The 16,822-nt window shown below is 43.2% G+C and overlaps 1 protein-coding gene across 4 annotated transcripts in view; it reads right to left on the bottom strand.

The window, feature by feature from the left end:
• LOC306926106 (FYVE and coiled-coil domain-containing protein 1-like) overlaps nt 1-16,822 on the bottom strand; it is a 52,489-nt gene that overhangs the window by 343 nt on the left and 35,324 nt on the right. For 2 of the 4 annotated variants that reach the window (XM_079505367.1, XM_079505365.1), the window contains exons 15-19: nt 14,865-15,021; nt 13,359-13,466; nt 12,703-12,913; nt 4,568-4,677; nt 10-2,518 (exon numbers count right to left, since the gene is read on the bottom strand). In XM_079505367.1, coding sequence (XP_079361493.1) covers nt 2,443-2,518; nt 4,568-4,677; nt 12,703-12,913; nt 13,359-13,466; nt 14,865-15,021 — 662 coding nt within the window. In that variant the 3' untranslated portion in view covers nt 10-2,442. Of the gene's footprint in view, nt 1-9; nt 2,519-4,567; nt 4,678-12,702; nt 12,914-13,358; nt 13,467-14,864; nt 15,022-16,822 lie in introns of those variants that run through there. The other 2 variants (XR_013790371.1, XM_079505366.1) reach the window with 2 other exon arrangements.

Here is a 16,822-nt window from a genome sequence, read left to right on the forward strand (position 1 = left end):
ATAGTACAGTACAGTACAGTACAGTACAGTACAGTACAGTACAGTACAGTACAGTACAGTACAGTACATGTCAGTCACGTTGCATTGGCTTCACATAGAATCTCTGATTCATAGAACGGTAACATAGAGAATAAATGTTTTTATGCATTATTTTTGGCAATATATTATTAGTCTCTCTTCATATTTAAACGTGTAACAAAAACAAACAAACAAAACAAAACCAAAAAGAAATAAATCGTTGCAATAACAATGTTTTCTCCCTCATGTCAGTTCTATAATAATAATAATAAATGTATGTCAGTTAAATATTCTGGAAGAGGTCTCGCCATTATGTAGATTCTCTGTAGTACAGTTTAGAGTTTCAGTAAACATGACAATATTAATGTCAGGGGCGAGAGAGAGAGAGAGAGAGGTGTCACCAGCTCTAAGACACTCACGTAAAAGAAAATAAAATAAAATAAATAAATGCATATTAACGTTCAAACCCTTCAGACAAAGAAAGGTGCAGTGTTTGTTAAGTCAGTTTTTTTTCTTTTATAAAAGGCTACACATTTAAATGTGTACATTAATGTTTAAGGTTGTGTTTTGTGTTCCATCGACAGTCCCATAATTAGGGATGGAGCTCGATAACCGTTACCCGAAATAATCCGATAACAAGCTTATTGAGAACCCACTATTATCAATAAGCTTTATGGGCTCATCAAGCCTGTTAATCGAGCATATTAGCAGCCCATGATGTCATGTTTAGACAATCCAGACAAGAGGCGATCAAGAAATAAATGTAATCCACGCTGGCACAAACATGTCGGTCTAAAGGTGTATCGATACCTGCCAACCTGCGCTGTCCAGGTAAACTAAATTACACTTTTGAAGTGACGGTACACATATTAACCGGTTAACAGTTTCTTTAATATTTCTTTCTTGGGGCCGATTCATACTACTATTTTAGAGCCGAATAAAAGTCGGTTCGGCTCTGTAGAGCCTACAATGTGACGTCATTTGAGGTTCGGGGGGGCGGGTACCGTCCTAAAGTCGGCTCTTCGGTGCTACTGACATTTTCTGTCGAGCCGAAATCATTTCGGCACAACAGCGCCGAAACAGTGGTAAAATAGGAGTATGAATCGGCCCTTAGTAAAAAAGGTCAATTGTCTTCTGTCTGTTAGAAAAGGTAGTGTATTTGAAGGCCCTTGTAAAAGATACGTCTGTCCACAAAATAATAGAAAATGCTCGATAGTGGGCTCGATAAGACCCCGGCTCGATAGGCCTGATTGATAAGGTGCTCGTTATCAATAAAGACTTAACGAGCTCCATCCCTACCCATAATTAATTATTTAGGCTGACTACAATGTATGGTAAAAAAAACAACAAAATAAAACACAGTATTTTCATCCGAAGTCTATTGATCTCCTCTTCCGCAGAATGGACACTATCTATGCCTTCATGTCCAGCTCAAAGCCATTAAACACAGATCTATAAATAAATATATAAAGCACAAAAAACTCAGATATCAGATATAAGTACTCTTTGTTTTGCCAGGGAAACCCATGCGCAGAATGTGCTTGCTTTGCATGCATAGATAGAACATATCACAGGGCAGGACAGAGACTGCAGTCTATTTAGTCCCTGCAATCATCTGATACCCTGCTTGAAGTCCATTTCATGGACGACAATGACAAAATGACGCGTGTGCTCAAAAAGGTGCACGTTGCACACAGCACCACCTGCCTCAGCTTTCACCTTCAGATTTGCGACCATACCTCTCTCTACGTTAAGAATAAAAACGTGCTAGCTTAATTTTCTAACGCTATACTGTCAAAGTTATATGGTCCAGCGTTGACAGTATGTCGTGTATGCTCGCAGTTCGGTTTCAAATTAAGTACCAGTGTTTCGAAATTTTCACTTTGTATGTAACCGTTTTCTTCGTCCTCGCTGTCCAGTGATCACGACTAATTTGATGTTACACACCTCGTGAGCGCTCGCTCAGCCGAGGGAGACATTTCCAAATGTCACAACCTTTCATTTTGTCTGACGTACAGTAAACCCATCTAGGCTCCGAACTGAAGCTTAACATGTAACAGCAGGTGTTGTCAACGGCTCGAACTCTGCAAACTATCAAAGCTGCAGTCCAATGTGTGAGATGACGCGGTAAACATTAAAGCAGCGAGGACAGAGCCACGGAGAGACGGCGAACTCCATCCTCGACAAACGACGGATGGAGTTCACCCCTCCTGGAGCCATGAGATCCAGAATCCTACATCTTTGTCACTATGACAGACATTATATGTTCTAACATCTAACATAAGAACTTTGCAAACAGGGACGCCGCAGTAGACGATACCACAACAAGAGACTGGAGGATAAAGATTCATACTACATCTTCCTCTTTCTAATCCAAGAGGCATCGGACAGTCACGTCGTTCTAATCCAAGAGGCATCGGACAGTCACGGACAGTCACTTCCGTCGTAGACCACGGGTTTCTCCACGCTCAGACGATAAAGCACTTTCTTTGAGATGAACCTGTTCAGCATGAGAAGAGGAGAAACAATGTGATTTTAGTGCTGAAATAATCTACTGAAGGGGTCTTCAATAGGGGGGGGGGGGGTCGGAGGACCTACAGTACACAATGGCGAATTAGCGACGTGAATAAACGACCCTAAAATGCGAAATATTCCACCGGCGAATTTTGACGTGTCTATACACATCTATAGCGCGAACCGTATTTGCGATTATTCGCCAGTCGTCTCCTTCTGCTTCTCTATGTCATTGGTATCCTTCAGATTTTTTCCCACCAATTCTTCACCCAGGTGCGTCACACACACTACCGTGACGCAGAGATTTGGGGGCCACGGCCGGCCGGCCACCCGTGCCGTCGGTAAAATAAAAGAGCTTGGCGGCGGAGCCCGGTGGTGGCTGTTGCTAGCACACAAGTAAGTGCCTCCCCACCCCCCCCCCCCCCCCCCCAACAGCTCTGGTGGAGTGTATTGTGTAGGTTTAATAACGTGGAGGAAGTCAGTGGGTGTAGTCAGTGGGGCTCCCTCCCGGCTCCGACCTGGAAGAGCTGCGGCTGCGGCTGCTGCTCTGTTCCAGTGTTGTTTTTGGCAGCAAATTTCTATTTTAGTATTTTAGTAGTCATAGTCTCTTGAATAGTTTTCACTTAGTTTTAGTTACATTTTAGTCGACTAAATCAACTGTAGATTTAGTTGACTAAAATCTTATGATATTTAGTCGACTAAAACTAAGACATTCCAGGTGACTAAAATGTGACTAAAACTAAATGAAACCTATTCAAAAGACTATGATAAAATCTAAATTTGCTGTCAAAATCAACACTGGTCTAGACCAAACTTTGTTTGGCCGTGCACCCCCTGTTACCTCCTGACCTAGCTGACGCACTCGCCCAACACTATAAGTCTTGTTCCATTTGGCCGAAAATTATAAACTTGATTAATATAGCAAATAATCACAGAATGTCACTGCACTGAGAGACATGCAGCTGTTGTATAATCCCACAGCTGCTCTATACATTTTACAACAGTGGTTTACCGGATTTAGCCGTTTGTGCCAAATAACACCATAAAACCGCCATTACCCTTTTCATGTCACGCACCCCCTAGAGGGCGTTCGCGCACCACAAGGGGTGCACGCACGCCCCCTAGAGGGCGTTCGCGCACCACAAGGGGTGCACGCACCACCGTTTGGTAACTCCTTTTCTAGAGGTATAGCAGTCCCCAGCGAATATCCGGAAAATTCGATGGCATAGCAAAAAAATAACAAGATGCATTTTCGCTCTGTGGAAATTTGTTGCTGATGTAGAAGCTTGCATTGACTTTCTGATGTTAAAAAATAAAATAAGCGAATTATTCGCACAGAAAAAAAATCGCCCCCAGTGAGTAAAGACATTCAGAGTTACTACAGGTTGACGCCAAATCATTGTGTGATATGGATTCTCTGTTTAACCACTTCAACCCTAGAATCTCTATTCAATTTCTGCCACAATGATTCTCTACACATTCTTCTACACCACGGGCAGTACAGAATGAAATAAAGAGGGGAATTCAATGGGTGTGTGTGCATTATAGAGCAGAAGTCAGTTAGTAATACAATCACACAATGGGATTCATTACATACACTCATACAGTATAAATATACTAGTGTGGCGAATTCAAGTGCGAGCATGTTCATGAAGGCAACAGGAGTCGTGAGTAGCGTTCAGATTCCTTTACGCTTCCTTTAACGAATCCTATAGGGGGTTCCAATGGACCCTTACAGGACTGTAACTCTGAGAGCGTACAGATGGAACCAAATGGACCCTAACGGGTCCATTTGGATCCATCTGTACGCTCTCAAGAGTGAAATTAAACGTTTGAGAACCACTGGTATAGTAATTGTATAGCAGACGTCAAGTCCACATGCCAAGCTCTGACACCGTGATTAAAACATTTAAAAATAAACGGTTCCAGAAAAAAAACGGGTCTGAAAACGAAGCGGTTCCTCCGGGTCCCGACCCCCGACCCCTAGTCGTTGAGTGGACTGCGATGCGGAGCAGAGTGAACAGAACAAACTGACCTGGAGAAGGAGTTGTCGAAGACCAGTGAGTATTGTCCAGCGTTTCTGACCTTCAGCTCACCCTGGATGGTCTCCTTGTGGGAGTTACAGCGGGTCAGTGGGATCAGGACCTGGACACAACACACAGACATTGGGCCCTAGTTACAGCGGGTCAGTGGGGTCAGGACCTGGACACAACACACAGACATTGGGCCCTAGTTACAGCGGGTCAGTGGGGTCAGGACCTGGACACAACACACAGACATTGGGCCCTAGTTACAGCTGGTCAGTGGGATCAGGACCTGGACACAACACATAGACATTGGGCCCTAGTTACAGCTGGTCAGTGGGGTCAGGACCTGGACACAATAACACAGACATTGGGCCCTAGTTACAGCTGGTCAGTGGGATCAGGACCTGGACACAACACACAGACATTGGGCCCTAGTTACAGCTGGTCAGTGGGGTCAGGACCTGGACACAACACACAGACATTGGGCCCTAGTTAGATGGTAGACCTTCACCAGGAGAGTCCAAACATTTTTCAAAGGGGGGCCATAATAGAAAACATTAAAACACCCCAAGGGCCAACTACATAATTTAGCTTCGGATTTAAACGATTCTATTTAACTATCATCATTAATATCAATGGTCTTTTGTCAGGTTTGTGTGCTGTGAACAAAAAGTGTAGGCCTATCTCAGTCTTTTGTCAGCCTTATGTCACTTTACCAAATGTAACCAAGCAAGCAAGGTAAAAAATAAATAAAACATAAAATACAAGGAACACTGAAAAATTATACTCTGGGAAATGCCCATGTTAAAAAACTTTCATGTAAAAATGTCCCATACTGTTGGGCGGGCCTGTCCTTTCATAATACAATTCAGGTATATGAAGCTGAGGGCGGTACAAAGTTCGCCCCAGGGCCGCATTTGGCCCGCGGGCCGCACTTTGGACACAGCTGCGGTAGACCAGCTATATCCGTCTGTATTCAGTATTTTAGCCGTGACGTGAGCGCCCCCTCCAGAGATACTTCGGTATTTTAGCCGTGACGTGAGCGCCCCCTCCAGAGATACTTCGGTATTTTAGCCGTGACGTGAGCGCCCCCTCCAGAGATACTTCGGTATTTTAGCCGTGACGTGAGCGCCCCCTCCAGAGATACTTCAGTATTTTAGCCGTGACGTGAGCGCCCCCTCCAGAGATACTTCAGTATTTTAGCCGTGACGTGAGCGCCCCCTCCAGAGATACTTCAGTATTTTAGCCGTGACGTGAGCGCCCCCTCCAGAGATACTTCAGTATTTTAGCCGTGACGTGAGCGCCCCCCTCCAGAGATACTTCAGTATTTTAGCCGTGACGTGAGCGCCCCCTCCAGAGATACTTCAGTATTTTAGCCGTGACGTGAGCGCCCCCTCCAGAGATACTTCAGTATTTTAGCCGTGACGTGAGCGCCCCCTCCAGAGATACTTCAGTATTTTAGCCGTGACGTGAGCGCCCCCCTCCAGAGATACTTCAGTATTTTAGCCGTGACGTGAGCGCCCCCTCCAGAGATACTTCAGTATTTTAGCCGTGACGTGAGCGCCCCCTCCAGAGATACTTCAGTATTTTAGCCGTGACGTGAGCCCCCCCTCCAGAGATACTTCAGTATTTTAGCCGTGACGTGAGCGCCCCCTCCAGAGATACTTCAGTATTTTAGCCGTGACGTGAGCCCCCCCTCCAGAGATACTTCAGTATTTTAGCCGTGACGTGAGCGCCCCCTCCAGAGATGCTTCCGGGTCCTACTTTTGTGTCGCTTTTGTGTCCCCATAGAGTTATACTTTGACGCTCCGTCGGACTAAATCTGAGATGAAAACAACCACGAAAGTCTAATTTTACCGCTTTCCTCGCAACAACAAAGCTGCTGCTCTCCCAAATCTGGGCGCCATTTTATTTCATTGTGTCAACTAAATCCTCATTAATTGCAAACTAGATTCAACATACTCAAGCCTGCACACATTCTAAATATGCCCCCGTAAAAGCAAATGGACTGTTACCACCTTCAATAATAATTATAATAATAGTCTTTATTGTCTCCACATCATATATTTTCTTTGTCATGGACACTTGTACAAAACATTAATAATTCTACTCGAGTTGGAAGCATTAAGACCCATTTTAACCCTCAATGGCTTCCTTTCTGAAAAATAACGTCATTGTAAAAAGAGTCACACGTTTAGATATTCTATTTACAATGAGATGCGGACGGGAGCTGGCGCCACTTGGACCCGGACTGTAGCACTACAAAATGACGTCGGACTTAACCCATTCTGGGCGGGAACCCCTTTTGGTGTTAGCATTATGTTATGCTTTAGCTATATAGCAGATCTACAAGCTCATAGCGCGCCACCGAGTGGCGCGCTACGAGCTTGTAGGTCTGCTATTTTTGAAAAATCGAAGAACGGCTGACATAGAAACATAGCTTTTTCAGAAAACTGTCATTTTCAAACAGACATTTTTAGAATCTGATCTCAGGTCAAAATGGGTTAAATACTGAATTGTTGTTGTGTCTTCTTGTCATGTTGTTTAGTGTGTTGCGAGCTAGACTGTACATAATCTGGACCCAGGTAAGAGATTACATGCTGTAATGTTAATAATGATACATAATCTGGGCTCAGGTGAGGAGAAAAAGTATTGGGAACCCATTTTGGGGTTTTTACCTTTGAAGACGGGAACCCCGTTTGGGGTAGTTTTTAGAATCCGCCTCAGGTATAAATGGATTAACCCGTTATGTGTCCATTATGTGTCATTTATATATAAAAAAAAATATTTTTTTAACTCTTAAGATTTAGAAAAATCAGTGAAAACAGTGGTTCTCAAAAATAGCAGATATGTCTTGTATATCTGCTATTTTTTTTAAATCAAACAAACAAAAATTGTTTCAATACTTTAACCCATTTAGGCCTGACCTCAACATTTAAAAAAAATCTTCTAAATCCTCCAGTTTTCTGAAATAAATATTTTCAAGATTTTTCAAAAATAGCAGACCTGAGCTTGTAGATCTGCTATTTTTCAATAGCTAAATTATAACATAATGTTTAAAACACCAAAAGGGGTTCCCGCCCAAAATGATGGGTTAACACAAATCTTCTCTTCTGGGTGTCCCTGGCACAAAAAAAAACATTTCAGATTGGGGGTTCCGTGGCCAAATACAGATCATTTTGGAGGTTGTGTGTTTTGGGCACAACATCAACTAAACCAATGAGATCTCCGATTCTCTGTAAAGAGCGAGGAGTGCTGCGCTGCTCCTTGCTGTGCATCATTTCTCTTTACAAGATGGATTTGGCAAGTCCAGGAATGCGCCAAAGCTCAGTTGAGGCAGACGTGGCAGACACAAACAGGACCAATTACAATACTCTGCCACACGTTGCTGCGGGCAGGGTCATTTGTCATGTTTAGTTGTAAATTGATATAAAACACCTGCTTATGTTGAAACACACAACATACGTGGTCATATTTTGTACCACTAATGTGTGCAACAAATGATCTGTCACATCACATTCAGGACGGGAACCCCTTTTGGTGTTTTAATAACAGATCTACAAGCTCATAGCTACGAGCTTGTAGATCTGCTATTTTGAACAGTGAACATTTTTAACTCAAATCTTTGCTTCTGGGGGGGTCCCTGGATAGTAGGGGAGCCTATCACTTTCCGTGATTTTGGAATGTTAATTTTTGGAGACAGGTATATCTTGATTCTTGGGGTTACCAGAATGCCAAAAAAACATGTCTCCAATTTTTTATGTCAGGTTTAGCATGTTTAATTAGCATAATTAGCTAATAAATTGTCAAAAACGGAAATGGCAATAACTTTGCTTCTAGGTAACTTATAAAGGTGATCTAAGAGTCTGAGTCCATGTTTGTGATGTCCAGAAATGCATCTGTTACCATTGTGAAGTCATACAAGCTTTCCTAATTAGCATAATTCCCATAAATTATGCAAAAACGAGGTGAACATCAGCAAATTGCTGCATGTTTTACTTTTAGTCAACTTTGAAAGCTTCTCACAGACTCCATGTGTATGTTTACAACTCCAGGAATAATTATCATCCTATGAATAAATCATGCAACCTTTTGTCTATGTAATAATTATGTAATAATCACACCAAAACCAGAAATAGCTATATTTCGTTGCTTTAAGTTAATTAATAAATGTGATCTTAAGTCTGTTTGCATGTCTAGAAAATATTCTCTTTCCATAACTAGGATATGCAACCTTTCCATTATTAGCTTTATATATATATATATATATATATATATATATATATATATATATATATATATATATATATCCCTCATAAAATAAAGAACAATATGAGAAATGGTCACAGAATTATCACATGATTTTTATTCTAATATTTACAGAAAGTTTTGAAAACACATTTAATTGAAGGGTCTTCGTCATCGTCAATCCCCATCAGATGTGCCTTGTTTACATTACCACACACCTCTAATCATCGGCCCTACACATGCACATCTCAGAGCAGTTCAAATTTTGAGATCGACAAGAACAATGTGATATGCACTGTGATTTCTTGCAGACACATTTTATCAGTTGGGTAATGGTGGCTGGGCCGTGGGTATCCCGTGTTGTGACTGGCACCAGTTGATCTCCCTCAGCCTCCCATCCATTTTTAGTTTCTGGTGGCATCTGTGGGTTAGGTACGTGGTCCTGATCCCATACCATTGCCTGATAATATGCATGGGTAATGGCTTGATTTAATGCTGCTTGTGTAGGTGGCAGCTTCTCGGCTTCTAATTGTTTCTTTGTGAATAACCTCCACCTGAGCTCATCAACATCCACAGGATTTGTACCGGGCTCGTACAGCTGGCAAACAAATGCTTCAATCTTTTTTGACAGTTGTACCCTTCCAGCTAAGAGTGTAACTGTCATAGATGGAATGGCATTGGTACAGGCAATGGGAAAGCCACCATGGATCAAGACATGTTCCCAGTAAGCTGACCACTCCATAGCCACACTGGACAGGAAGACCAAAGAACATAGTGAGATCCATGTAGTATTTGACCGACGCCAGGGTGGAAAGCCCCGGGCCCCTACCACTTATCATGTGGAAGACAACACACCGATAGGGAAGTGTCAGAAAAACAGTTCTTGTCAGGTATCAGCACCAAAGATGAGCCGACTGTCTTATCTTGCTAAGAAAGCCCTCCAACACTTCCAGATGAAACCCAATGTTTTTATAATCACGTCAAGGCAGGCTGTCCACTCAAACTCTATCGATGTAAAACATCTCCACAGCGTACAGGAAGAGGCTGACACAAGGATAATCCTGCACAGCCTGGATGCTGTCCGAAGAGGGGCAACACAGCTCTACATTGAGTCCCCTGACACTGATGTCTTTGTTCTTACAATACGACGGTACCATCAGCTGTGCAAGGACATCTATTTCATCACCGGTGTGGGGAACAAAAAACGTATCATCGCTGGAGCCAGTAGTGCAGGCACTGGGTAAAACGAGGACTTCAGCCTTACCAGGGTTCCATGCCGTCTCTGGAGCTGATCAGACAGCTCCAGGGAATTTAACCTGTTGGCCAGGTCTAAACAGGTGTCCTGTGGAGGTGGTATCTGCAGTTGCTACTGTATATACTATGAGCTACAAAAAGGCTCAGTTCTGACGCAGCACGTACCTAACCCACAGATGCCACCAGCAACTGAATATGGATGGGAGGCTGAGGGAGCTCAACTGGTGCCAGTCACAACACGGGATACCCACGGGCCAGCCACCATTACCCAACTGATCAAATGTGTCTGCAAGAAATCACAGTGCATCACATTGTTCTTGTCGATCTAAAATTTGAACTGCTCTGAGATGTGCATGTGTGGGGCAGATGATTAGAGGTGTGTGGTAAGCAAGGCACATCTGTTGGGGATTGACGATGACGACGAAGATGGAGACCCTTCAATTTTCAAAACGTTCTGTAAATATTAGAATAAACAATCTGATAATTCTGTGACCATTTCCCATATTGTTCTTTCTTGCGACTGCAGGTCGCCTTTAGGAAATTATGGACGGGCCTGCCCCAAAGTTATTAGTTCTCAACAGGCCCGAAAATTAAATTAGATCTCTATATGGAGCTGACCTGTTCTGACATTCCATATGTTGATCTGACCTCATCAAACCCTGTACACTCAAGACACGCTCCATATATGGCCAGTTCAGAATACATTCCATATGTTGATCTGACCCCCCATGCCAAAGCACCAGCACTCGCCCAGCAGTCTGTCATGACCCAGGCAGATATGTTGATCTGACCCCCCATTCCAAAGCACCAGCACTCGCCCAGCCCTTTAGTGCGAGGTCGCTTCTAATATTTTCTAGACATGCAAACAGACTTACACTGTCTGTAAGATCATGCGTATTAATTAACTTAAAGCAAAGAAATACAGCTATTTCTGGTTTTGGTGTGATTATTACATAATTATTACATAGACAAAAGGTTGCATGATTTATTCATAGGATGATAATTATTCCTGGAGTTGTAAACATACACTTGAAGTCTGTGAGAAGCTTTCAAAGTTGACTAAAAGTAAAACATGCAGCAATTTGCTGATGTTCACCTCGTTTTTGCATAATGTATGGCAATTATGCTAATTAGGAAAGGTTGTATGACTTCACAATGGTAACAGATGAATATCTGGACATCACAAACATGGACTCAGACTCTTAGATCACCTTTATAAGTTACCTAGAAGCAAAGTTATTGCCATTTCCGTTTTTGACAATTTATTAGCTAATTATGCTAATTAAACATGCTAAACCTGACATAAAAAATTGGAGACATGTTTTTTTGGCATTCTGGTAACCCCAAGAATCAAGATATACCTGTCTCCAAAAATTAACATTCCAAAATCACGGGCATCAAAATTTGATTGATAGGCTCCCCTACTAGAACTACATATTTTCATATGGGGGTCTGCAGCCAAATACAGATAATTCCAGGGGTCCTTAATGTGAAAAAGGTTCAGCACCACTGACATAGAAACACAGGTTTTCCAGAAAACTGTTAGGATTTAGAAGCCTTCAGGTCGAAATTAACCAAGTGACCAAGGAGTTCCTGTGACCGTATTGTCTGTACCAGTGTTGTTTTTGGCAGCACATTTTGATTTTAGTTTTAGTCATAGTCTGTTGAATAGCTTTCATTTAGTCACATTTTAGTCACCTGGAATGTTTTAGTGTTTAGTCTAGTTTTAGTCAACTAAATGTCATAAGATTTTAGTCGACTAAAATGTATTTTGGCCTTGATGCCGTCATAATGACTGATTTTACAATTGCTGAAAATAGCCGATCTACAAGCTCACAACGTGTCCCAGTGAGCTGGTAGATCGGCAATGCGGCTATTTTCAGCATGCAACCAAGTGTAAAATGACTGGAAAATACTGGAACTCTTGTCCACTAGTCCCTCCTAACATTGTAGTCTAGTTTGGTTGACAAAATTGTCAGTATATTAAAGGTGGTTGCACACTGGACGCGTTTTTCGGAAAACGCAGCTAAAAATCTGAAAAACGCGTCCAGTGTGCAGGGTCCTTTAGTCTTAGTTTTAGTCATCATAGCTTAGTTTCCAGATTAGTTTCCATATAGTTTTCCTCAGTGGAAAAAGGGTAGTCGACGAACATTTTTTGTCATAGTTTTAGTCGACGAAAACAACACTGGTCTGTACTAGCAGTGTCGTACGGTACCTTGGCCTGCTCCAGGGGTATCTCCGTGCTCTCCCTGTACACCACACTGAAGGAGATGCTCTCCTTACCTTGGCCTGCTCCAGGGGTATCTCTGTGCTCTCCCTGTACACCACACTGAAGGAGATGCTCTTGGCCTTACCTTGGCCTGCTCCAGGGGTATCTCTGTGCTCTCCCTAGTGTACACCACACTGAAGGAGATGCTCTTGGCCTTACCTTGGCCTGCTCCAGGGGTATCTCCGTGCTCTCCCTGTACACCACACTGAAGGAGATGCTCTTGGCCTTACCTTGGCCTGCTCCAGGGGTATCTCCGTGCTCTCCCTGTACACCACACTGAAGGAGATGCTCTTGGCCTTACCTTGGCCTGCTCCAGGGGTATCTCCGTGCTCTCCCTGTACACCACACTGAAGGAGATGCTCTTGGCCTTACCTTGGCCTGCTCCAGTGGTATCTCCGTGCTCTCCCTGTACACCACACTGAAGGAGATGCTCTTGGGGTCAGAGGTGAACACCCATGTGACCGTGGCTCCGGGGCTGGCCACGGAGATGAGGATGGTGCTGTAGCAGCTGGACTTGATGAAGAGCTCCCGGGAGTCCTCCCCGAACGCCGCAATGTCGTCTATCGTGAAGGGGATTGAGAGGCTGGAATGGAGAGCAGAAAAAAAAAAAAAGAAAAAACAGCATATTGAGTTGGAGTTCAATTAAGGCAACTTAACCACTACGGCAGATGGAATTTTGGTAGTTGTAGTTATAGGTACGTCGTTTCAAAAGTAGGTCGGGAAAGGCTTATTGTCGGTATCAGCAGGTATCACCCGGGAGTCTGTCCCCGTTACAATGCGCTGGACCAGACCCCTGGGAGATGGATTGCTGAGGTGGAGCGCGACACCTACCATCAGCACCCAGTACTTCCCGCACGACTTGCTGCACCCAAGCCGTGCTACTCATACGCTGAGTTGGCGGTGCCCGGGATCGAACCCATGAACTTGTGGTCCAAAGGCCAGAGCGCTACCGACTGAGCCACCCGGACACATTGTTTAGAAAGTATAAAAATTATACTTTAAGTGTATGTGGAGTGGCTCAAACTCACGTCAGCTCGCCTGCCTTGAGCAGGCAGATCTCTGCGTCCTGACCGGCAGCACAGATCTGGTCCTCGGCTTCCTCGGAGGTGGTGTCACCCGCGCTGGTACTCCTGTTTCTGGAAAGGGAGTGACGGAATTAAACCAACAGGACACTGACGCAAAACTGACGGAGGAGAGAATGAACCCCTGCTGCTAAAACAAGATGCACATAAGATACAGATGCACGTGATTTTATGATTATATTCACATGCTCCTTTCTTTTCTGCACAGGTTAGGGTTCTGTGTCCCTAATGTTTTGCGTTTAAGCGTACAGTTGCATCTTGAAACACTTGGACACCACTGTTGAATGAAACTGCTGAATGAGACGGACTGATTTCTGTGTTGCACCCGGGTGGTCCCACATATATTATTGTCACAAGTGGACTACATTTCCATAAAGGCTTGACACCGAAACACGTCCGTGTATGCAGCCCATGCATCCATGAATGAATCCATGAACTACCAGATGGCTATGCTGGCTATTATTTTCTTATTGTGAATGAAACTGCAACAGCCAGAGACTAATAATTTGTTTTTTTTAGGATGCCGTTTGGTTGCCAAAGCATCTGTATAGGCTCTATTATGCACACAGAATAACTCTTCCTACTTCCGGGCCCCATCCCTACTTCACAGGTGTTACCGATGATACTAATGAAGGCTCTGTTCCATTCTGGTCAAACAGAGTCAGGATGCTGCTATTGTGTCATGTTGGCTCACTGGAAACACTCTGCTACACCAGTGGGTCTCAAAGTGTCTGTGGGTGGGTTCCAAATGGCCCCTTACGGGTGTGTAACTCTGAGAGTGTACAAATTAATTTGTTCCATTTTTGTACACTCTCAGAGTTGTGTGGGTCATGTTCTGCATGTTCTGCCCGTGTCCCCTAGGGTAGGTACCCTCCCAAAAACATGCAGTAATCCTGGTCTCTAAACTGCCCCTGGCCAGCCGGGGCGCCTGATGGAGGGGAAAGGAACTGGTTGGAATAACGTGTTCCTTCCACGCAATACGTCCAACCGGCTCAGGAGGTAGAGCAGGTCGTCCAATGATCCATGGGTCGGCGGTTCGAATCCCGGCTCCTCCGCTCTACATGTCGAAGTGTCCTTGGGCAAGACACTGAACCCCAAATTGCTCCCGATGTGCTGGTTGGTACCTTGCATGGCTTCCGCCGCAATCGGTGTGTGAATGGGTGAATGTAATGCACAATCTATGTAAAGCGCCTTGGAAAAAGGCGCTATATAAATGCACCATTTACCATTTATGTAAAGCGCCTTGGATAAAGGCGCTATATAAATGCACCATTTACCATTTAGGAAGAGTTATTCTGTGTGCATAGAGCCTATTGAGACCCAGTCTGTATTTGTTAGTGGTGCTCACATGTCATTTACAACCTCTGTGTGGTGTGTGTGTGTGTGTGTGTGTGTGTGTGTGTGTGTGTGTGTGTGTGCCTGAGTGAATGCACAGGTGCACAGTATACTCACAGCGACGCTGCCCCCTGCTGTCCGTGTCCGGGGGAGCAGGCGGTGGAGAAGGAGAGGGAGTCGCTCTCGTACACGCCGCTCACTTCCTCCTCGGTGATGATGTCGAACACGCCGTCGTCTGGCCTGGGGCCTTCGGGGTGTGCCCCTCCTCCTCCTCCTGGACATCGGGCCAGAAGAACGGACGTTATTTTTGTTGTGTGTGCATCAGTGTTGATTTCGTCGACTAAAACTAAGACGAAAAATGTTCGTCGACTACCTTTTTCCACTGACGAAAGCGAAATGGAAACTAAATTTAAACTAAGCTATGATGACTAAAACTAAATATATTGACAATTTCGTCAAACAATAAAAACTGGACTAAAATGTTAGGAAGGGACTAGTGGACAAGAGATCCAGTATAAGTCATTATACAATTTGTTGCATGCTGAAAATAGCAGATATACAAGCTCACAACACGTGGCGCTGCGACGCGTTGTGAGCTTGTAGATCGGCTATTTTCAGCAAGTGAAAAAAAAGTAATTACGACGGCATCAAGGCCTGCCAAAATACATTGTAGTCGACTAAATCAACTGTAGATTTAGTCGACTAAAATCTTATGATATTTACTCGACTAAAACTAGACTAAACACTAAACACTAAAACATTCCAGGTGAATAAAATGTGACTAAAACTAAATGAAAACTATTCAAGAGACTATGACTAAAACTGTGATGATCAAAATGTGATGCCAAAAACAACACTAGTGTGCATATGAAGGAAAGGCCAGTATTGCAAGGCTCCAGTGTGATTAACCCCCTGATGGTTGAGCCTGAAAAGTTGTTTGAAAGCCTCGACTTGTACTAGTTGGTATTGTGGTTAAAAACCCTGTAAGACCCAACGATGCTTCTCTGTAACATTTTTATTTTAATTAATTACTTAATTGTACTTTTTTCACCTAAACATCATCATTGATGTTCATTGTTTAGTCTTGCAATGCCATTGGTCATGATATTTGCATATAAATACCCCCCACAGAGGCACAAATTTACACAACTTCAAAATCTCTGGACAATTCTGCAATTTTTAATCAAAATTGACCTATGACCTTTAATCTTTAACCCTGATAAAAGTAACTAAAATGCATGTAATACATATATATTTGTGTGATCATTAGAATGTCTAGAACATGTATTATGTATTATTGTGAAAGATATCCACCGAATGCAAATTATTATAATTTTTTTAACACAAGTCCTATTAGTACAAAGTAGTAGTAAGGTTGAAATCTCTTTTTTGCAAGTAGAAATATATCCGGGTCTTACAGGGTTAAAGCACTCACTCTTCTTCTTTCCTGCCTTGATCTCCTTAATCCCCCCCCCCCCCCTCCTCTCTCTTCTTCCCTTTCTTGTATCTCTTGGAAAAAATGGGAACTATTGCACAAATACACATTTTACTTGTAAAACTGTGATGTGACAAAGTTGATTCTTGATTTAGAATCATTTAGATTCTGATGTCGGTCCGGTATCAATTTGTTTTGTTGTTTTACAAAAAAACAGTCAACATAGTCTCAGTCACACATGTGCTGTATGTCACTACATCTTCCGCCGTAGTTTGAAAACCCACCTTTTCAGACTCCACCATGGCCCATAGCACTTACCCTACCCCCTTAGATAGCACTTTTTTAGACTTAGATAGCATTTGAAACAGTCTTATAGCATGTCATGTAGACAGCACAATAACAGTACAGCATAGTATAATATATATGTATAGCTTATATGTATAGTGTCATTATATATAGATATGTTCTAGTTACGTTCTTAGCTTACGCATGTTTCTTGATAAATGCTGTTTATATATGTGATGTATTCCCATGCTTTTTGTTCTTGCCTAATGTAAGTCGCTCTGGATTAAGAGCGTCTGCTAAATGCCTAAATTGTAAATTGTAAATTGTACACCAGACATGTGTGCAACCCAGGGAA

The sequence above is a fragment of the Electrona antarctica genome, assembly GCF_951216825.1.
Source record: "Electrona antarctica genome assembly, chromosome: 1".
NCBI classification, from domain to species: domain Eukaryota; kingdom Metazoa; phylum Chordata; class Actinopteri; order Myctophiformes; family Myctophidae; genus Electrona; species Electrona antarctica.